The following is a 22,960-nucleotide window of genomic DNA, read 5'->3' on the forward strand; positions in this document are numbered from 1 at the left end:
CTTGTCACTTCGTATTGCTGCCCCCTCCCCCTGCTAGCAACCGCCCTCTCATCTCCATGGTTACCCTCCCCCCTTTCCTTCGGGGATACTTGCCACGAGCAGTTAACTCGTTAGCATCGGAAAGGAAACTAAAGTCCATGACGGAGGCATTAATAGAAATCTCTGCCTCCGCCCCTACCCCCACTGCACCCGAAAGCACTTGTGGAGGATCGAATAATTCCACTTCGGCAGACTCTGGGCCACTCTCCCCTGAGTCTGCCGGCGTGATCGCCTGCTCAGCCGTGCCAGAGGCTGAGGACAACGCAGCACTCGTGACCGTCAGATCCAAGGTATTACCCCTGCAAACGTTGGAAACCTCGTGCGGCCCCAACCCTCCCCCGCTGGCGAGCTGACCAGGAGACATGTCAGCAGCAGTCTTACTTGAAAGGAAGACAGGCAACGCAGGATGGGTGCAGCCCAACCCCTGGCCTCGCGCAGGACCGCGGCCACGCTCCCGCCCTCTACGAGACATAGCACAGCCCCAGTCCTATAAAATCCCCAGGCTATGACTCTGTTAATCCAATTAACCTTTCAATACCACCCCGTTCAATTTAAAACTTTTTTTTTTTTTTTTAATAACCACTCACAGAAACACCACAAAAGCTGCTTGCCACCCGTTATTATCAGCAGTGTGAGACAAGCTCACCCGCTTTCACTAAAAGTAATACCGAGGCTTTTTTTTTTTCAGTTCAGTTGTGGATTGTTGTGAGCCGTATGTGATACGTGAGCATTGCCCGCCAGGTACGTCAGGATGCGAAAAAGATTGAGAACCACTGGCGTGGAGATTAGAATCAACAGCTTCACTTCTAAAATCAAACTAATTATCTTTATGCTAGAACCAATCAAAGCAGGGAAAGCCCGAGCCTTAAACCAATAATCGGTATCCATGCAAATTAACGCTGACGTAACAAAAGAGGCTCGCCATTCAAAGGAGGGAGCAGCATTTTGCTGTCTCAAACACTGGGGTTTGTTAGAAAGAGAAAGTTTGGAACGTTGTGTAGCGAGTTTTGGAATTCTGCACCCGCAGCGTTCCATGGCCGTGATCGGCTCGGGTCGCGGCTGCTTGCTGCCTGTAGAGCTGCATTCCAGTACCCAGGGACTCCCTAAAGCCTTTCTGCTCAGTCTTCGGACTCTTTTCGATATTCTGGATGACCACCAGCGGGGCTATGTACACATCCAGGAGATAGAGTCGCGCTGGCAGGGCACGGACACCCGCGAGTTGCCCAAAGGCGTGTTGGAGTGTTTGAGGAAAGTCGCTCCCGCGAACGGCTACCTGACTTTCGAGAGGTTCGTGCTTGGGCTGAGGAGGTCTATTTTGAATCCCGAAATCGGTGATAAAATTCCCTGCGGTCATGGGGGGACAAAGGAGAATGGACGTTCCATAGCTGTGGGGCCGAGCTGCAGGCACGCTGGTTCGTGTCAGGTGCGGGCTAAAGTGGGCCAGAAGCCCCTGACGATCTATTCCTCGGCGGAGGAGCACAACATATTTTTAGAGAAAAAGCCTCTGGGAGTCAGGTATATGAATGGAACTTCTGAAAACTCGGCAAGGAGTCTAGAGAAGATTCCTAGTTCGCAGGAACTCAAAACCGGACCTTATCGCGTTGAACCGGACCGAAATGGGTTGCAGCACCCGGGCCAAGCACATCTAGACCCAACCCAAAGAGGACAATCAGGTGAGAAATCCCAGTATCGTGATCATTAGACTAAATTTCTGTTTTTTTTATATTGCTGTATTTATTTCTGGGAAGGAGTATCTTTGTGAGTGCAGTTGGAAAGTCGTATCTGGTGTTTAAATCCTAACATGGTCTGGCCTGGACCAGGTCCTAACACGTGTTCTCATCAATGCTTTCTTTGGCCTCTCGCTGCAACTCTCAAGCTGAATTTCATTCTTTGCAGCTTTGACTGAATGCACAGTTCGTACCATCCTGGTTGGAATCACCATAACTACAGCCTATCTCATCAGTCCGCTTTTTAGTCACAGTGCCAGTCAGTAGAGCAACGCTTTTCTCGTCTGTGATGGAGAACTCGCTGGGTGGTCGTGGGTGCTGAATGAAATATTTTGTGTAATTGTCGCAAGTAAATATGCAGCTCTTACGTTCCTGTTCTGTGCCTGAAACATGAATCCCTTTAAACTTCTTTTAGCATCCTTTATTATGGATGAACTACCCTGTTTCCCCGAAAATAAGACCTCCCCCGAAAGTAAGACCTAGCAAAGTTTTTATTTGGGAGCATGCCCGTCGCACAGAACACCAGAGCATGCAGCTGTGATTTTTTTTTACCCTGCAGGATTCACAGTTAGTTGTCATCACAAACCAGCATAACCAGACAACTATTCAGAATATAATAAATGTTCATTTTTTTGTTCAACAATATATGTGAATTCTTCTTCATGGAAAAATAAGACATCCCCCTGAAAATAAGGCCTAGTGCATCTTTGGTAGCAAAAATTAATAGAAGACACTGTCTTATTTTCGGGGAAACACGGTAACCCAGGATCAGAATACAACAGTACTAGAGAGCCTCAGGTTGTCAAGAGATGGGAGGGTCCCCTTTGAGGGTGACCACCCAAGGCTCTAACAGGCCGATACTGTAACGGAGCGCACTGTTAACCTGTCATCGGACGCGCGTTTTCCCTTACCCCTTATTCAGTAAGGGGCGGAAAACACGTGTCCAACCCGCCGAACCTAATAGGGCCCTCAACATGCAAATGCATGTTGAGGGCCCTATTAGGTATTTGCGTGCGATTCAGAAAGTAAAATGTGCAGCCAAGCTGCACATTTTACTTTCAGAAATTAGCGCCTACCCAAAGGTAGGCGCTAATTTCTTCCGGCACCGGGAAAGTGCACAGAAAAGCAGTAAAAACTGCTTTTCTGTGCACCCTCCGACTTAATATCATGGCGATATTAAGTTGGAGGTCCCGAAGAGTAAAAAAAAGTTTAAAGAAAAAATTTGAAGTCGGCCGGCGGCTGTCGGGTCGAAAACCGGACGCTCAATTTTGCCGGTTTCTGAGCCCGTGGCTGTCAGCGGGCTCGAGAACTGATGCCGGCAAAATTGAGCGGCTGTCAAACCCGCTGACAGCCGCCGCTCCTGTCAAACAGGAGGCGCCTGGGACACGCTAGTGTCCCTAGGCGCCTCCTTTTGCCCGTTTCTACCGCCGGGCCTCATTTGAATACTGTATCGCGCGCACAGGTGAGTGGCCTGTGCACGAGCCGGGAGAGCGGGCGTTTGCGCTCCCATGGCCTTTACTGAATTGGCCTGAAAGGTTGTCAAACAACTCTGTGTGGGAGGGGGTCTCCAGTGGTGATCCCCTTTCCCTCATCCTTGCCAGTATCTTTCAACACCCCCCCCCCCAATCTTTCCACATCTCTCAATCAGCCAATCCCCCTCAGTCCCCACCCTGTTCCCAACAGTCTCTGACCAGCATCTCCTCCACCCTCTGCCCAATGTCTCACTCTGCCCTTCCACCCTGAGCCCACCATGTCTCTCCTTTTTTTCCTCTCTTAGGGGGTTATACTGGGCCTGCTATCTCCCCCTCATCCTCTGCCTACCACCAGTATCCCCCATGACACTCTTTCCCTCCTGATCCTCCTACCTATGGCTCTGTCACCCATTCTTTTTCTCCCCCCTTCCCAGTTCTGGCTCTGTCACTAACAGCCCCGTTTGGCTGTGCGTTTTTTTAGATGTGTTAATACCCCTTATACAGTAAGGGCTGAAAGCGCCTGGAAAACTTGCGGCCACCCCAAAAACTGAATAGGGCTCATCACATGCAAATGCATGTTGATGAGCCTATAAGTTAGTGGCCTGGAATACTGAAAGTAAAATGTGTGGTCAAGTTGCACATTTTACTCTCAGAAATTAAAGCCTGCCAAGGGTACGCTGGAAGCAACCCTGAAAAGTATACAGAAGAGCAGAAAATTCTGCCCACCAGGTCTGTGGGTTTGAAAATGGATGCCTGTAAAATTAAGCGTCTGTTGTCGGACCTGCTGACAGCCTCCTCTTCTGCTAATAAGGAGGCGCTAGGGATGCATTATTGTCCCTAGCGCCTCCTTAATAGCGCCAGGCCTCATTTTAAATACAGAATTGCATGCCCAGGAGAGATGCCCGGGCACTTGTCGGGAGAGCAGCCGCTCAACTCTGAGCTCTGGCTCTCCCACACCTTTTTATTGAATCGGCCTGTATTACTCTTTGCCACTTCTCGCATCCTCCTCAACCCCTCTGTCCCACCCTTCCCTGAGGGTAGAACAGGGAGCTGATTGGCTGCTCTTTGCTGTCCTCTCAGTGTCAGCTTTGCTCACTCACTCCCTCCCTGACTCCCAGTGCTGCTCTTTGCAGGCAGGTAAAGTCTCTGCTCCTTGCTCCAGTCCCTTCCCATTTCTGCTGCAGTCTGCAGCACTGTGAGGAAAGGAGGGAGAGGGGTTGGAGCAGGGACTAGAACGGCTTTTCTCTGCTCTTTTCTGTGTGCCTCCTGCTCCAGCCCTTCCCCCCCCTCCTGTCTTCTGCAGTGCTACTTGGTTGTTGGGACAGGAGCACAACAGCCATGTTTTGCACATGAAAGGTTGGCCATCCTTGGCCTGCATCTTCTCTATTTCTTGCATCTTTGCTGTATTGCATCTATTGAAGGCCGTTTTCCCAGCAACTACAGGCATATGAGAAGCATGCAAAAATTGTTGCCCCCAGGTGAGGGCACTAATAGCCCCCAAAGCTCTTCCAATATCACCTACTGGCCAGATCTAGGAGCCACAATTGCAGGTTTCCAGAAAGAGCCTTGGTGTGGCCCAGGGCTCAGGACTGTTGCTGCAATGGATGGGATAAGTAAGGTGTAAACAAAAAAAACAAACAAACTATACTTGCTCCTTGCTTTTTGTAAATATTTATTTCTGAAAATGCAATACCTTAAAACTTCTGTGGTTTTACTGGTTCTGTTACTTATAGAACCTATCACACGTACACATTGCTTTACAGAATCATAAGCAGTCCCTGTTCTGCAGAGCTGAAGATATTCTCTGCAAGTCTTGACTAGACCAATAAGATGTTAATTACAGAACTAGAGAAATCCAGGCTTCAGCCTCTAAGAACAGTATATAGGAAATACACAAAGCTTTTAGTGAGTGTGCCTTCCTTGCTCTAAGAAAGGAAAGAATGTCAAAGGTAAAACATTTCTGTTCCAAAAGGCTTGCTGGGTTTTCACTGAAAACGAATGTGACAGTACATTCCCAGAATAACTCCTCCAAGCCCCAATCTCCCCCTCCCCATCCTTTTTCTCCATTTGTTTTCAATCCATTCTCCATGCATCCACCCTCTCCCTCCCCACCCCTCTCTTGCTCATTAAGGCCTTACTTACCTTAAAAGATTTTTATCCCGACCCAATAATCTTATGTTTATGCTCAATAATGCCATCTTTATGCTCCCTTGCTCCAATAATCTTATTCATCTGCCCTTCTCCTCCCCCCTCCTCCTTCAATCGTTGTTTATGCCCCCTTTACATTGCTTTGTATATTATATCATTTTCAGCACTTTGCCTAAATCAAAGTTCTCTGTACACTGTTGTATTACCCACTCCAAGTTTCTGCCTCATGTTCTTTGTACAATGTTTCAAGTTCCTTGTAAACCGATATGATGTACCCACGAATAAATCTCAAGAACTCTGCCCCAGGTCAGCAAGATGTTAAAATGCTGCCTCATTCTGCAAGCTAAAGGGCTAGATCTGTGTGCTCTGGCCTCCTATCTGTCAAGGCCATTCGAGCTGGACGGCAGGGCAGAAGTGAGAACAAAATCCTCTGTGAGCCTTGACCAGTAAGGGAACCGATATTGCCTGCTGGGGGTGGGTGGGAAGCAAGATTAAAATGAACAAAGGTAAAATAAGATGGAGACTTTTTTTTTTTTTAAAGCAATTATAAATTGCAAGTTTAAAATCTGCAAAAGGGCAAGAAGTCATCTGTATCTTTTCCCCCTTAGTTTTCTATGTTAAAAAAATAATTTTTATTTTTTTGCCTCTTGTTTTCCTCTGCATCACTTGACCCCCATCCACCCTTGTTACTCCTTATTTCTGCAGTGCTGAGCTGTTCTTTCTTTCCCAACTATTCATTTAGCCAGGGGAACGAACAAACAAACCTAAAAAATAAGGAGATCATGGAATTGTGTGGTGATGGGGGAGGGCATTGCATTTGCCCGCATCTCTGCTTAGAGAACCCTTGCCAGTAGTCCGATCTGAGCAAAGGAATTGGTGATATGGAGGATAAAGTTAAAAAAATAAATACATTTTTGATTTTCAAAAAAGATGGGTAGAAGAACTCTCTCAAGTCCCAGGCTTCTAATTGTCTTTATTTTGTTCTGTCTTCCCCTCTTTTAAAAGCCTGCCCCCACTTGGCATGCCCAAGTGATATTCAAGGACCCTTGCCAGTCATCAGGATTGGAGGGAAGTACTTGGTCTCTCCCACGTTCTTCCTTCTGCTGGCAGGGATTGTTGCAGTTGTCTGCCCTCTCTGAGATGGGGCACATCAGTAACTCCTGCTGGCACGGTCATCCAGGAGATAGCATGGGCTCCAGCACCACTACCATAGGGAAGGGCTTCCAATTTTCTGTTTTGAATCCAAGTACATCAAAAGTGCTCATATTTATAACATTATAGACTTGGGCATGAAAATAATATATATCTGTCCCCAATCCAACACCTTCAGGATTTCGTTGAGGGACAGGAAAACCCGATGTTTAAGTGCTGGGAATCTCAGGGGTTAACACATTTAGGACAGGTTTGGTGCCAAGAGATGGTTCCCTTTAGAGAGTTACAGGACAAGTTTCAGATAACCACCACTGACTATTTAGCATATGCCCAGCTGCGACACGTTTTGGGATCCCCGGGGCCCTGTTCCGATTTAAGTAGTCCACGTTCACTGTCTGAAGGGTATTGCCTTCAGGCACGACACTTTTTCGAAAAGGGATTTCTAAGCTTTACTGGTTATTGATACATACCCATCTGTTGGCTTGGGACCGGGACCTGGGCCCTCACTGGAATCACAACAACTGGGAGGTATGTTTTCAGGCTCTAGGCCAATTCTCAATGTCCATATCCATGTTGAAGAATAGATACAAACTTTGTATCACTGGCATTATTCCCCAGTGAGAGTGGCCAAATGGTGCCCAGGCCGCTCACCTAATTGCTGGTGACAGTGACATATGTGGTGGCAATGTCCTAAGCTGCAGGGTTTTGGAGTGCTTGTCAAGGATTGGTGGATAAAGTGTGGGGAGTTCTGGTTTCTTGGACTCCCCTATCCAGATCTAGATGATGATGAAAAACAAAAAATGTTTTCTTACTACTGCTAAACACTCTATATAAATACTAGTCAACACTTCTTCCACAAATTTTCAGACGCTACTCCCAAACTACTCATGTGTCGTGATTATAACCATCATAATAGGCTTCATCGAATGAGCTTTCGCATATTAAAACTCGGTCTTATGTATAATCATAGGTCATTTTTGTTCAACAGTCTTATCAGACTAATTTTGCCATAAAAAATGTTTTAAATATTTGTCTGCAATTAAAGTTAAATTTGCTATAAGGAAACAATCCCAACATGGAAAAAATTCCACACTTATCTTTTAGTGTTTCTCTATTGATTTCATGGTGCTCTTGCAGTTATTCGCACGGAGCTGGTGACACATGAATCACGACACATGAGTAGTTTGGGAGTAGCGTCTGAAAATTTGTGGAAGAAGTGTTGACTAGTATTGATATAGAATGTTTAGTATACAATATCCAATACTTTCACATCCAAATTTACGTCAAGTCCTTCCTTTGTCACATATTAAGTTTACACTAGTTCTTACTACTGCTGCCAGACTAGTGGAAATGTACGAACCCACCCACACTCATGCAGCTCTACGGCAAATTAAGACAAATACATTATATGGAGAAATTAATGGCCCATAGGCGGGATACCATATGCAAATTTTCTAGGATGTGGACACTGCTGATTCAATGCATAGCACAGATGGCATAGCGTAACTGATAGTATGAGGAGATTCTGAGAAATGGCAAGGGGGTAGGGGGGGATTACTAGGGAAGAGTGGGAAATGGCAATTCTACATATGGATATCTGTTCACCTGAGGAAAAGATATTGCACTAGAACTGTTATGTATTTTATACTTAGGCAACACAAGTTCTGTATTTGCCTATATGTTTGTACTGCTGTTCTCATCTCTAACATACTGTTTATAAGCTTTACATTATACTGGATAATAAATTTTTTAAATATAAAAAAATTATGTGTGTATGTATATATGTATGTATGTATGTTGAGCTAAACACGTGGTGCTTGCTACAAGTCATAGCAAGCAAAATGTAGAGGTCTTTGCCTTCAGAAGCGATGACATATTTCCCGAAGACCTAAAGTGTTGAATAAGTCCTGGAGCTCATTGTGTATTGATATCCAGGATATGGAGCCCAAAGCTGAAAACCAGAAGACTGAAGTTTAGCTCCACCACCGTCTCTACAGCACTTGTACTAATAACATGCTAGGTAGCTGTGTTAGCCTGAATTAGCAAAAGCAGAACAGAGGCTGGTGGTACCTCCATAGACCAACATTTGTGTTGGGTTATAAGCTTTCAAGAACAGTCTGTGGAGTCAGATGATTCTGATGACATGAACTCTTGTCCTTAAAAGCTCTGGGTTCAAATACACCTTGGGTTTTCCCCTCCTTTTTCCACACTCTCTACATTTTGTTTCTGCAGTTCATTTTTTTAAATGTCCTCTTACCAGATTCAAAATGTTGTGTAGCAAAGTAAACTGAATGCCGCTGTACTGTTCCTCATCAAAAATCAATGTTTATTATAATTCACAAAACATAAATATAGCATGAAAAAACTAAAGTGGATGTGGGGAAGCAAATACATTAAAAAAAAAAAAAGGGATATAATCATATTGAAAGATGCACGCCTTTCAATAACATGGTAATATAGATAATGGCAGAGAAAGACCAACTTGACCTTTCCAGACTGCCAAGTTAGAATATGTAAGATATAGATTGGGCAAAATAGAAAGTAGACCAATAAGAAGGTAACAGAGTCATGAAGCAGGAGAGTACTGTTGCAGCAACCCATGCATTTTATTGAAAATTGCATGTGACTGAGACGGTGCTGTGTATCATCATCATTCCAGTAGTATCCTAGATCAGCGGTTCTCAACCGGTGTGTTGCAGCTTCCGGGGTCCCACTGCCCCGTTTGTGCTTCCCTTCTCCCCAGGGGTGGGGCCGAAGAGAGGAGAAACCCTGCGCACTGCCGTAGGTCAGGCCAGTGGCAGCTGATAAGCAGTGGCCAGGCTTATTGGGCCAAACAATGAGAAGAGGCTCCATGTGAGCTTTGTGTGTGGGGTGTGGTAGAATGGGAGCCTGAGTGGCAGCTTTGTGTGTGATTGAGGGACAGACACTGGTCAGGGAGATACTGGTTGTTGGCCCTAAGGAAGAGGACTGTGAGGACAGAGCTTCAGTAGCCACTGCTGCTTCTGGTGAGTGTTGTTGGCCTGCAAGGGAAAGGAGTAGGAGAGTTGCTGGAGAGGGTAAGTAAAGGTGGCTTTTTAAGTTTATTTTTCTTGATTGACTGTCATTTTAATTATTGGGTATTATGTGAGGTGTCTGCTATTTTGAAATATTTTATTGATATTTGGACAATTTTTAATTTGAGTTTTTTTTAATTGTTAGATGCTGTTTTGTAACATTTCAGTATAGTTTTTACAATTATTTCTGAGTGGGTATCTATAGCAGCTTGGCTTGCTCTGTTTTCCTAGTAGGAGGTGTATTGGTATTTAGGGCCTGGTTAAATATTTGTAGTGGTAAATTACTGTCTTTTCAAAAGGAGGGGTATTGTGCTTGCCAGTAAAGAGTTTGTTTTGCTTTTACTGAGATGTCGTCAGAACCAGGATTTTTTTTTTTTTGTATGGTGAGCTGTACGGGTAATGCCCTAGTTCTGCTCTGCACCCATTTTTGGAGGGGAGGGGGTTCCTGAGGATGCAGAATGTATATTTACATTTTGCCCCGTGACTGTCATGCATGCATGTGATGTCATGCATGCATGTGAGAACCATCTGTCAGGTGTGTCCCGGCTGACTGTCATGCATGCATGACAGTCAGCCGGGACAGATGCATGCATGTGTCAGTGAGTGACAGTCAGCTGGGACACACACACACATGCATGCATGACAGTCACATGCATGCATGTGAGAACCATCTGTCATGTGTGTCCCAGCTGAAAAAAGGTTGAGAACCACTGTCCTAGATCAATGTTTCTCAAACATGGTTGCATGCAGCCACTGCTAGGAAGAGCCAGCTCCCATGCAGTGTCAGCAGGACAGGCAGTGCCATATGAGCAGTCTTTTCTTCCCCCTTAGTGGAGTTGAGAAAAGGGAACACTAGCTCTCACATGAGGCCTGCCACAGAGAACGAGATCCCACTGCTGGCTACGTTTTGAAGAATGAGGTAGGAGTGAAAGGAGGATATGAGAGACAGAAGGGGGGGGGGGGGGTGAAGGGGAGTGAGGTGAGACCACTCACTATTCTCACTTAAAAAATAAAAGAATCTTAGCTATTACCTACTTCATGGGAGGGGGGAATGTTCATCATTGCTCATGCATTCACTTTCTTACTGTTCTGTGTCAGATTTCATTGGCTGCCCCTGTGGCATATGTGCAGCCCCTGCTCCAACTCAAGGGAATGGCTGTATTCCAGGCCCAGTATGAGGCAACCTTCTGTTTCAAATTGCAGGTTTTCAATAAAACCAGTGTTATGCTGGTTTTGCAGGCTGGAGACTATACAGACCACTGGGTTTCATGGCTGCCGAACCATTATGTTAAACACATTTTAAACAAATGGTGCTAGTGTTCACTATTTGCTTTTGAAATTATCTATTTAATGGATTCGGCCTTGCTCTCTGTAGCTGCTAAATAAACTTTTTTTTTTTAAAGATTTATCTTCAGAGGTGCTCACAATCTTATCCTCTCCCAAGGCCATATCTTGCCATGATCTGTGGTATCTATACTGGACCTAGTACACCACAGGTGACCATTTTAGGAGCTTATAAAAGTGGGTAATATCTTGTCATGCCTCTTTTGCTTTGGTCAAATCTGTGACCAGATTTGAGCAAAGCAAGAGAGACATGGCAAGATGTTACCTGCTTTTATAAGCACAAAAAGAGCAGCATTCTAGATAGCCTTGAATCCATTCCTTCCCTTATCACCTGCCAAAATTTCATAATGCCCAACTATAAAGTTTTTTTTTTTTTTTGTTCATGACTAGATACCAAGTTTCATTACAATCATTCCAGCAGTTCTCTAGATGTCAGAGTTCCCCACCCCCATGCATTTCTTATGGGGAAGTCATCAACTTTGGCCCTTCTCTTCCACCTCCCCAAATCACTCATGAACTCCAAAAGGTACAAAAGTCAGGCCTATGGGTGGGGGGAAGCATCTCCGCACTGGTTCAGTTCACTCTACCTGTTTAGAAACTGAAAGGGGACATGCACATTATAAGCTGCTGTGCCTCATGGAAGTGAGGATAAAAGTATTTGAATCCAGTCTCTGGTATTCAGATACCCCACTTAGCCAAATGTGGTGACTGAGTGGCACTAGCATACTATGTGATAAAAGCATCGGAGGCAGTGAGAGGATCCATATCTTCTGTGTACAGTTCTGAAACTTTGTTTCAAAAAGGACTGGTTCCCTCTTCTGCAGCTGTTTTCACATGCGAGAACCCCCAGGTTAACCTCCCCCCACATGAATTACAAGGTCTTTTGTGAGCAATGATTTCCTGTCCTTTTAATAAAGGAAGGTAGAAAGGTGAATGAGCCAGGGTCCAGGATTTCTGATTCTATGTAGTTCTCTCCTTGTGGTTTTCCTTAACTAAATGTTAGTCTGTGTCATGTCTGTTTGCTGGTCTATCGTTTAGGAATGCATGTGTGAATTTTAAGTTAATCTGTAGCACACCCTTTTTTTTTCTCTCTCTCTCTGAGCAGCTCCAAAAGATTTTCTCTCTGCAGATCTTGACTTTTGACCTCAGAAAATGGCATAGGGGTCTGCCAGGTGCTGGATTGTTCCCCCAGTGACCCTGGTGCCTTCTGGTAAACCTGCCCAGTCCTGCTTTTTGCCCCATTTTAGTTTGTAGTGCTGTAGAGAAACTGGCTTGAGCTGGGTGATAGCTCCATACAGGAGACCCTAGCGGGGGACCTGCTGACAGGGGCTTGGATTGCTGCAGAGGGGGAGCTCGAGACCCTGAGAAAGCAGTTCTGGGCATGGTTCAGTATTACTGCTATCCAGCTGTCACATTGGGGTAGATTTTCAAAGGGGTACACGCGTAGGATATGCGCGTACCCCCCCCTGCGTGCGCCGCCGAGCCTATTTTTGCATAGGCTCGGCGGCGCGCGTAAGTCCCGGGGCGTGCTGGGGGGGGCGTGTCAGGGGGCATGGTGGTCGTGAAGTGACGTTTCGGGGGTGGTTTCGGCCCGGGGGTGTTCCAGGGGCGTGGCCGCGCCCTCCGGAACAGCCCCCGGGTCGGGTGATGGCGCGCCAGCAGCCCGCTGGCGCGCGCAGATTTACATCTGCGTCCGGCAGGCGTAAATCCGGCGATAAAGGTAGGGGGGGGGGTTTAGATAGGGCCGGGGGGGGGGGGGTGAATGGGTTAGGGAGGGGAAGGTGAGGGGAGGATGAAAGAAAGTTCCCTCTGAGGCCACTCTGATTTCGGAGCGGCCTCGGAGGGAACCGAGGCAGCCTTGCGCGCGCCGATCCCGGATTTTAATGGATACGCGCGTATCTACTGAAATCCCGCCTACTCTTGTTCGCGCCTGCTGCGCGAACAAGAGTAGGCGCTCGCACAAAATTATAAAATCTACCCCATTGTGTGCAAGTTCAAGTACCACAGGGTGGTACTTCTCAAATGTTTTAGGTTACATTTACCTCTTTTCTAATTCTTTTGAGCTCCCTCCCCCCCCCCAAAAAAAAATATATAGTTTCATATAGAGATAAGCCTGGTGCTTAAGATATTATTCTTGCTCTGACTAGCAAATACTGAGAAGTGAATTACTTGGCAGTACCTTGGCGGTCAGACAGAGAGGAGCCATGCAAATGCCTTCCTTTGAAGCCCACCGAAGTCTGGGGGGGGGGGAGGTGTCGTAGCCGGAAGCCAGTGGTGGTGATATCCCTTGGACTGCAGTGACACCAAGTGGACCTGGCTAGAATTGCTCAGAGTAACTGGATATTTTGGCAGAAGGAACACTTTGAGTGGAATGGACCTATGGCAGTTCTTGAAATCAGAATTTGGGGTGTAATCCCAGACCAGAGCCAATGAGGGATTGATTGCCAATGAACTTTTTTCTTTATAGGTATAAAAGAAAGGTTGTCTTGTTACCGTCAGACAGGCAGAGCAAGGAAAGGACATAGCAATGAGGTGAGGGTCCTCCCCCAGCCATATGGCTGCTACCACAATGGAGGGGGCAGTTGCAGACGGGAGCGTTCCTCCTACCCCTACTCTAAAATATCAACTACGGTATCTAGCAGTGCAGAGAAAGTGGGTTTTGGTTTTGTTTTTTTTTAATTTTGTAGTGAAGGAAAAGTGAGTTCAAAGAATTTTCTGACCTTTTTGTTTCATTTATAGCTAGAAGAACAGTATTTAGAATAGGATCTGCATACATTAAGTATCAGGTTGACTTAGTTGCAAGGAAATTCAGAAGATTTGTCAGGATTTTATATAGAGTCAGTGGTGGATTCCTGATGGAAGACCGGCCCGGGGATTCGCCGCCCAGGAGATACCACGTGGTCTGCTGAGTGCGGCTCTGTTATGGCTGCGCTCAGCAGACCACGTGACTAGCGCGACCAGCCCACTGGGGGATGCTCGATCCCCTGATAGACCAATCTGCCCCTGTGTAGAGTAGAGAGGGAATTTATATATATATATAGCTATATTATATTTTTTTTTTTTTGTGAGACCTGAGACTTCCAATCTCCTGAAGCAAGTGGACACTGCAGCTGAACTGAGCTCAGGATAAAGAATCTGCACCTGCTTCATCAAGCAGAACTGGTGTGAGACTTGACTGAGAACTACTTTTATTATTCTGACCAGAATTTAGGTGGGAGTTTTGAAGTATTATACAAGTTAACTGAACTGAGATACAGAGGAGGACTTTACTGAATCTGCCCAAATGTTTTTGAGTTGTTTGTAAATTTTTCTATTTTTGAGCTGAATTATTGTTTCTTTGCATCCAAGATTTTTTTGCTTGTAGTAGGCCAGGTGTTTTCGGTATTTAACTAAGTTTTCTGTTTTTTCCATTCTTTTTCTTTTTTCCTAAGATTTTGGTTGTGCTAGGGATTTGTTTGCTTGGGCTCCTTGATGTGTATATTTTTGGTGGGATTCATTTCATCTGCTAATTTTGTCTTATTAGCCCATGCAGTTGTTGCTGTGTGGCAGTCATCATAGTTAAAGTTTGTTAATGTTTCTTCTACTTTGTCTTTCAGTGTTTCAGTGTTATAAGGAGGGCAGTATTTAAATTCAACTGATTCCTTTTTTTGTATCTCGCGTGGTCCTAAATATTTAATGGTAGATTGGATGAGGAAATGATCTGACCAAGGAATTTGTGTACAATTTGTGTTTGTGTTCAAGGTAGCTGTTGATAAATATTAGGTCTAATGAGTGCCCTGCTTTGTGTGTAGGTTTGTCTGTAATTTAGTTTAAAACCTAGTGTCTTCATTATGTCTTTGTGTCTGGCATATATGTATCTGATAATAGTTGTATCCATGTGCAGGTTGAAATAGACTAGTATGATGGGTGTAGATGTATTTGTGTATTGTGAGGAATTCGATTAGTGGAGAAATGTTTAATTTGAGGAGACTTGGTGGACTGTAGATAAGACATGTATTTGACTTGTTTCAAATATTGCAATTTCATGATTTTTTGGAGGTGTGGTTGTTAGCAGTTTGCATTTAAATTTTTTTTCAATTAGTAGTAAAACCACCACCTCGTCTATTTATTATGGTAATTGAAAAATCACTTATGTGCGATCTGGTTTTTTTTTAGTACCATATATGATTTTTTTTTAGCCATGATTCTGTGATTGCAATTAAACTAGGTTTAGTGTCATAGATTAGATCTGTGATGATGGGAAATGTCTTAGATACTGATTGAGCGTTGACTAGTAAGAATGTAATGGTTTATTCATATTTGTGCAATTGTGCATACCCAGTCCAGGGAGGAAGGTTACTGGCCACAATTTACGCCCGGGTGAAGAAAGCTTGGACTGTCCCACTCAGGCTCTCGGCAGTAAGTGAACTGCAGCTGGAACCGCTGGTCTAGGAAGTCCTATTCCTCCAGGAAGTCCCTTCAGACTCCACTTCCCCTCCGTAGGCCCACCCACCTTTCAGATTCCTGTTCCCCTCCCCGCTACACTCCAGCTCCCACCCTCCACGCGTATGTTCTCTCCAGCACGCCCTCTGTCTTTCTGTAGTTTCTTACATTCCTTCTCACACCCACTCCTGCCATTCACTACCTCACTATATGTCTCCTTTCACAGCATGTATAAAATATATACCCAAATAAGCCTTCACTAGACGATGTTCCTGCTATCTCCAATACAATACACACCTCTGCCGCTTACTACTTCCAAACCAAACTCTCCTTTTGTTTACTACATTACGTTCTCCCATGAAGCTTTACCGGGTTTCAGCTAGTATAACACAATTTCAGCTGTTTAAAGTGGTAGCAGGGAGCAGTCAGTCTCTTCGGAGACCTTGAGGGAACGTTTTGTAATCTACTCTCAAGATGCAGTTTTCCGATACCTACAACCACGTTTTTGTTACAAAGTATAAGGCCTGGTGCAAACTCTCTCAGGAATGGAGTGTTTTTTTGCAGAGACGGGACTAATTGTGTGCCAGATATGGCATTTAATTGGTTGATTGGCTCTAGTTTCCTACTTGTAAATTCTCTCCTTGTGGGAGCTATATCTAGGTTCTGATACTCTGAGTTGGGACCCAAGCTGGTTTACATTTGACTAATTCAGTGATGTTCTTTCTGGGCTCCAGCAATAAAATAGTTTCCAGCCTTTCCTGTCTCTGGCTTGATTTTCTGGCTCTGCATGTCAATTTATTAGTTGTGGTAGATGATGCCCTAATCCAGGATTCTCAAACTCAAGGGAAGGACACTTCAAATCGCCAAGAGGGCCATGGGGTGGGTTCTTGAGAGCGTCCTGTACTGGGAGGGGGTGGGATAGATGGGAAAGCTGTTTTTTGTTTAGTGTGGTTTGTGTTTTTTTGTTTGTTTTTGCTTAGGCTTTAGGGGTGGAGTGGGTTACCATATCTGGGCCTTTTTGGTGGCTTGAAATGCTGGGAAAGGGGGAGGCAGGGGTTGGGATCCCAGGCCTGTAGGGTGTGGCAGATAAGGGTCAGTAATTCTAAATTTCTTCAAAATTGGTGCCCCTACCTCCCTCTTTCCCCAATTTCTGCCTACTTTTGGGAGGTAGAGGGTGGGATGGGGGTGTGTAGACTTACATTTCACCCCCCCCCCATGTTCCCTCTTCTTTTTCCTTTCATCTTTCCCCCACCCCTTTCTCGCTTTACCCCCTCCTCTCGTGCAGCATGACAGATTTTGTGGCATGAGCAAACCAACCCCTTCTGGAGACCCTAATCCAGGGAGCAGAGGCTCCCAGACTTGGCATCTGGGTTATGATGCAGATTTCTGCATCCTGTGCCGCCTTGGGGGACGACCTCCATGCTCTGAACAGATAGCAGTGAAATTGGGAGCTCCAGGAACCACTTTACATGGCTTTCCCTTACAGTCCTGCAGAACCCACAGCTTGCTACCACCAGTGCCTTCCTTCCCATGAATGGCGCCACCCTCCACGGTGGCCTTATGACTGTACTGCAGTCTTTCCCCTGTTTTCAACCCAAGTTGCTCCAGTCAGTGGTGGCCTTGCACCAGTATGCACCGTCCCATGCCGCTCTGATGTGCTGCCACTTGCACATCCAACTTAAAGTATCTGAGCTGGTGGTAGGGGCGGGGAATGCATTCTCACCACTGCAGGCCAGACAAAATTAGCCAAGGGCTGCATCTGGCTCTCTGGCCATAATTTTGGGGATTCCTGCCCTAATCGATGCAGGCCATGAAAGGAGCCAATGTTAGCACTGCTCAAATGGACTCCCAGGAAACTGTAGCACCCAGCCTCCTGTTGAAGCTGGCTTCTTGTGTGTATGAGTGTAAATAGTTGGTAGGTCAGTTTTATGCAAGATGGCATAAACCAACAGATGTGCAAGTTTTATGGCTGAAGATTGGTGTATATGTTGTGGGGAGGCAGTTTCATATCCCAATCATTAAATGATGGGTGTCTGTGAATTTTAGTCCTTTTGGAAGGAGAGGTCTTGTTAGATACCGGTAATTGTTATGGGTTAGCCAATGCATTCACCAATAACTACTAAACCTTAGTGACTTATAAAGATGTGTAGTGAGTACAAGGTGCCGGTCTGTCATAGCAATGAAACAAGTCACTGTAGAAAATGTCAGACTATGGTCTTGTAAAATCTGGTCCCATGTGGAGACTGCCCTCTTATGCAGTGTAAGTGTGCATGCAGGATTCTTCAGGGTGAGGTGCCCAAGATCGGGGTTTGTCTGTGCCAACTCTGAGAAGATATAAACACTCCTGTCAGAATGTGACACTCCTGTTGCTTGGCAACATTCCTCCATTAAACACAAGATCTTAGTGCATCCTGCCATGCATAGCATTTAGGGCTTGCCGGTTTGGTGCAAGAGGATTCTCGAGGCTGAAACAAAGGAGAGGGCGTAAGAACTTTGAACAAGTGATACCTGGCTTTAATTTACACTTTAACTGCGGAGCCCATTCTGATTGGGGGAGGGGGGGGGGGGGTGTTTTATTCAATTGCAGATCTCGTTTGGGAGCAAGTTTGGTCTTGATGTCTTGAAGGCCAGACCTTGAGATGTAAATCAAGTCTAGAGATTTTTTTCTCTTAAACCTGGGTTTAGGTTTTGCATCTTCTGTTGTCTCTCATTTTGTTATTTAATAGAGGGTGGGTTGCTACCCTGGGTAGTGGGTGTGACCTGCCAATCTTCCTCGATTGGGAGGGGGGGGGCAAGAGGTGATAAGCCTGACATTTTGAAAATAGGCCAAATATAGAAATTAAGGAAAAATATAGAAATTAGGAAGTTAATGCTCATTTAGCAAGTGCTTGGATTATGCAGTATTGCAGAGAACATAGTGCACTGGTCCCTTACTGCTGACTCTGCATCTCTTCTATGTAAATTAGCATGTGCCATGGTAGTGACCTGTACACACTGCAATTCTCTGGTAACTCGGCATGCTCTGGGGTGTGAATTTGTGACCCATCCTTATCCCCATCTAGCACTGAAGGTGTATTTGTTGCTCTCTTTTGTTTAAATTTTGGCGGTGTGCATGTATATCTTGCGAATGGAAGGTAGGCGCACATGTAGGCAGTCACCAACATGCACACCTACCTTCCATTAAGGAGATATGTATGCAACAAATGCACATACATAGTGCTAGCTCAATATATGGTATGGGTTTTCTGCCTGGTTAATTGAATACACTGAAGTAATAGTGTGTAGGCACTGCATTGCTGAAACTGAAAAGTAGGGTTTGGATTTAGGCATGGGCAATTGTACCAAATACCCAATCTGAAGAAGAGTGTACTCCCTGTTGCTTTTTTAAATTTATTTTACAAGTTTATAACTCGCCTTATCAAAATATTTTTAAAGGTGACTTACACATTCACCATACATAAAAATAACCTATATTTAAAAAAAAGCATTAAAACCTATAAAAATATCAAACAAATGAGCATAACTATAAATATCTGCACGCTTAATAAGAAAAATTCTTAGAATCTGAAAATGCCTTCCCTTATCACAATGTACAGCCAGTATAGCATCGACAATACACAGAACTGGGCTAGACATGGTGAGGTCTGCTCCTTGCAAGACATAGCCTAAGCATCAGCAATGCCTGTATACAAGCCTCTGATCTAATATCAGGTTATTTCAGAGCTGGGGACTGTTAATAATTTCTCTCTGGTCTCACACAGATGGTAACCGCAGGCATCTGACAGTATATAAATTTTCAAAGTTGGCAAGAGTGCAACTGGAACAGAATGATTGCTTTAAATATTAAAACTAATATCTTGAATCTTCCTTGCCAGAACACCGGTAGCCAATGTAGAGACTTTAAAATTGGTGTAATATGCTGATGTCATCATCGGCCAACACCAGCCATACACAAATATTGCTTTAGGGCCATGCGTACTAACATTGCTTCAAAGGGCTGCTTTTGTGGCACTTTGCCCCTTCTTCTCTCCCATATCAAGCATGAATGCAGAAAAAAAATTGTTTTTAAATTGGTCATTAAATCTGCCCTGCTTAAAAAAAACAAACAAAAACTGCTTCTTTTCAAGATCATTTTGCACTGGTAGCATTATAAAGGCAGGTTTTGCCCATTTTCTAGTTTCCCTGTCTCACATCCTGCTTGCTGCATCTTTAGTCTCCCAGAGACTATTTTTTTTCCTGTTTGCAAATGAGCCTCCCAGTTCACTCAAAAAGCCTTGGCTTCACATCGTATCTCATTGTGGATGTTGATTACCCTTGTTTGCCCGGCTTGACTGCTTCTTACCCCAATTCCCTATTGCAGGTGGAAGACCCGGGGGCCGGTTGCAGAGTAAGAGCACCTCTGCAGAAACGGCAGGACCCCCAGCAGCACCACAGAATCGGGGTGAGCACAGACGACACACCATCACTAATGGGAGTCGACTATAGCATGGTAAGGAGTAGTCCCCAAACTCAGTAGCACATAAAGGCTGTCTCGGTGGGTTTTCTGTGTTCTCCACTGGTCGCTAGACATGTGAGAGAGGGTGTGAATTAAATCACATGACTTATGTTTATCTCCGCCATACATTGTCATCACATACCCACAACAGCTCAAAGAGCCCTGGAGATTCACTAAAAAAAAAAAAAGAAAATGAAACAATGGCTATTTTCACTCAAGCATGATAGAGGGTGGAGTTTTGTGAGACATAATTTGTAAGTAATTTTAGGTAGCAATTGTGTACAATATTTTTTTATGACACTATGATGTTTTAATTTGTGACCCACCACAATCATGAGTGAGTGGTTAATAAATTTTAAATTATGATGGTTGTACTCCTCTTCACTGTTGACAAGCAGGTCTGAATTACCTATGATACATGGATAGCATCATCTGACTGACTCGAATGGACCCATAACTCTAGCTCCCGAGTGTGTGTTTGGGTTTTTGTTTTGTTTTTAACTGAGTATGTGCTGGAGTTTCTGCACACTGCCTCATGAGGCACTCCCCCCACCCCCCCCCCCCGGGAGGAAGTCCCTCAAGCTTCAACACCATAGGAATTCCCATCAGAAATCAATAATGAAAGCTAGCTCATGTCTGTTGGGCAGGCCATCCCCCTCTGTAGAGGAGTATAGCCAGCATTCATCTTCAGGTTGACAAAGATCTTTGCTTTGATTACCATCATCTTAATTGGGGGTCATGGGTTAGTATCCTACCACCGTTTTGGCTTGGAGGAGGAGTCTACAGGACTTACCAATGCATTCATCCCCACTAGAAGACCTTGCATACTCAAGTTTCCTGGACAAATTGGGTAAAGCCGTTGGGGGTCTGTCTGTCTGTCCTTGGTCTACTTCAGATTCTGTAATCCCCTTCCAAACCAGCAATGAGTCCTATTCATCAAATTCTTTGGTATGTGGGACTATCCGGATTCCTACCTTTCAGTAGTCAGGATGCTGGATCTTAAGTATGAGTAAAGGACCAGGAGTTTTTCCAGCACACCCCTATGTAAAGATTCCAGATTGCTGGACTACTTCAGAAAGAAAGTCTGCTAGAGCTCTGTGCTAGCCACTCACATAGTGGCTCCACAACTTTATATGGTACAATGCTTGCATGACTGCATCAACAAGCTGAAGCCTTGTGTGGATACCCTGGTAGGGAAGCAGAATGGTGACCTGGTAAGCCCTTTGGATTCAGAAGAATGTGAGCAGTATCTCATCCGGTCACATACGAGTGACACTGGCCAGATCTTTAGCAGCCATTGGGGCATGCAGGATGACTTGGTGGAGAGCTAGCAGTCCATGGAAAGATGTTCATGACAAGTTGGCTGACGTTCTGTGGTCTGGAAACAAGGTCAGAGAAACCATTGCCCAGATTAAGGAGCAGTATGCAGCAGTTTAGTTGCAGTCAGTAGTATCTGACCAGCCTTCTTTGCTTTTAAATAGTCCTTTTTCCAGAGATGCCCCTTCCACTAATTTCAGTGGCATTGTACTACACCTGTACTACCACAACAGCAACCTCCAGTCCCAGGGGCACCCACATGTGAGACGTCCTGCCTAAGACTCCACAATAGCTCTGGTCGAAACTGGGGCCTAGTTCTTTGATGACCCTTGGGCCTCGACCCCCACCCTCCTTTTTGATAGGGGAAAGGATTCAGTTGTTCCTCTGAGTGAAGGAAGATAACCAAAGATAATTGTATCCTCAGACTTGTAGAGTGTAGTTACCATTGTGTTTCTGTCTTATGCCGGTATTTCACCAATGTTTAGCTTTCAATACGGATCAGTCTCAATTGGCCCAACCTTTTTGAGATGGAGTCTTTTCAACCAGCAAGCAATAGTTTGTTCCTCTATCCCCAGAGGGCTTACAATCTAAGTTTTGTACCTGAGGCAATGGAGGGTAAAGTGACTTGCCCAAGGTCACAAGGAGCGACAGTGGGACTCGAACCCTGGTTTCCTGGTTCATAGCCACTGCTCTAACTATGCTATTCCTCCTTGCCTGCACATGAGAGCTCTTCAGTGAGGTCTCTTCTCCTAGTAGGATCAGCCAGGTCAGCCCTTCTTGCATTCTGTAAAGATAACCCTGGAGATGGAGAAATGTCCCCCCCCCCCCCCCCAAATTCCTGACTGAAACCAACCATCCTGGAAGTAGTTTCCTCTTTGAGCTTTACCATATCTGGTGACACTGGCAATGGCCACATCCACTAGAGGATGGGTTTTTATTTATTTAAAAGCATTTATATACCGTTTTTTAAAAATAAATTTTATCAAAACGGTTTACAAGAGTAAAATAAACATAAAATAATCAAAAATAAAATGAGGTTTCAAATATACATAAAATAAACAACAACTAGTCAGAATGCTAGGCTTAAAGACTTTTATAAAATAAAAGATTTGATGCCATGGGCTTAATTTTTTCTAGGTGGAGGGGTGGGGTGGAAATAATAGAAAAAATAAAGATTGTATTAATATTGCAGGGGGGGGAGTAGGGAGGAGAATGACAAATTGAAAACATGGAAAATGAGGGTTAAAAAGGGTGCAGATGACTATGCAATTATAGTTTGGCATAAGAGTGTAATCGTTTAATTAGATGAGATGTTAAATGCAAGTTGAAAAAGGTGAGTTTTGAGAGATTTTTTAAAATGAGAAGGGTTAGATATTGAACGTAGGGGGTTTGGTAAAGAGTTCCAAAGTATTGGCCCGGCGATTGAAAAGATTTTGATTAAGTGATCTTAAATGTCGTGTTGGTTTATAAATCCGGAGTAGTGAACAAAGCCAAGTGGATGTATGATTATGAATTAAGCTGTGGATAATGGAGAGAATTTTGTATTTTATTCTGAACTTTATGGGTAGCCAATGTAGAGATTGTAAAACAGGGGAGATATGATGACGTGGAGAGGTTCTGGTTAGTATTCGGGCAGCAGTGTTCTGAATCAGTTGGAGTGGGTAGAGTGAGGAATCTGGTAATCCTAAATAAAGAGCGTTACAGTAGTCTAGACCAGAGAAAATTAAAGATTGAAGGATGGTTCTATAATCTCGGTAGAAAAGTAAAAGACGGAGGTGTTTTAGAAGTCGT

At 44.6% G+C, this 22,960-nt stretch overlaps 1 protein-coding gene across 1 annotated transcript in view; it reads left to right on the forward strand.

The window, feature by feature from the left end:
* The first annotated feature begins 661 nt into the window (after window positions 1-661).
* Window positions 662-22,960, forward strand: part of SAPCD2 (suppressor APC domain containing 2) — a 65,273-nt gene continuing 42,974 nt past the window's right edge. Inside the window, 3 exon segments of the mRNA XM_029613508.1 lie at window positions 662-1,712; window positions 19,718-19,827; window positions 19,829-19,846. Coding sequence (XP_029469368.1) covers window positions 926-1,712; window positions 19,718-19,827; window positions 19,829-19,846 — 915 coding nt within the window. The 5' untranslated portion in view covers window positions 662-925.

This window comes from Rhinatrema bivittatum, chromosome 8 (genome assembly GCF_901001135.1).
Source record: "Rhinatrema bivittatum chromosome 8, aRhiBiv1.1, whole genome shotgun sequence".
In the NCBI taxonomy this organism is placed as follows: domain Eukaryota; kingdom Metazoa; phylum Chordata; class Amphibia; order Gymnophiona; family Rhinatrematidae; genus Rhinatrema; species Rhinatrema bivittatum.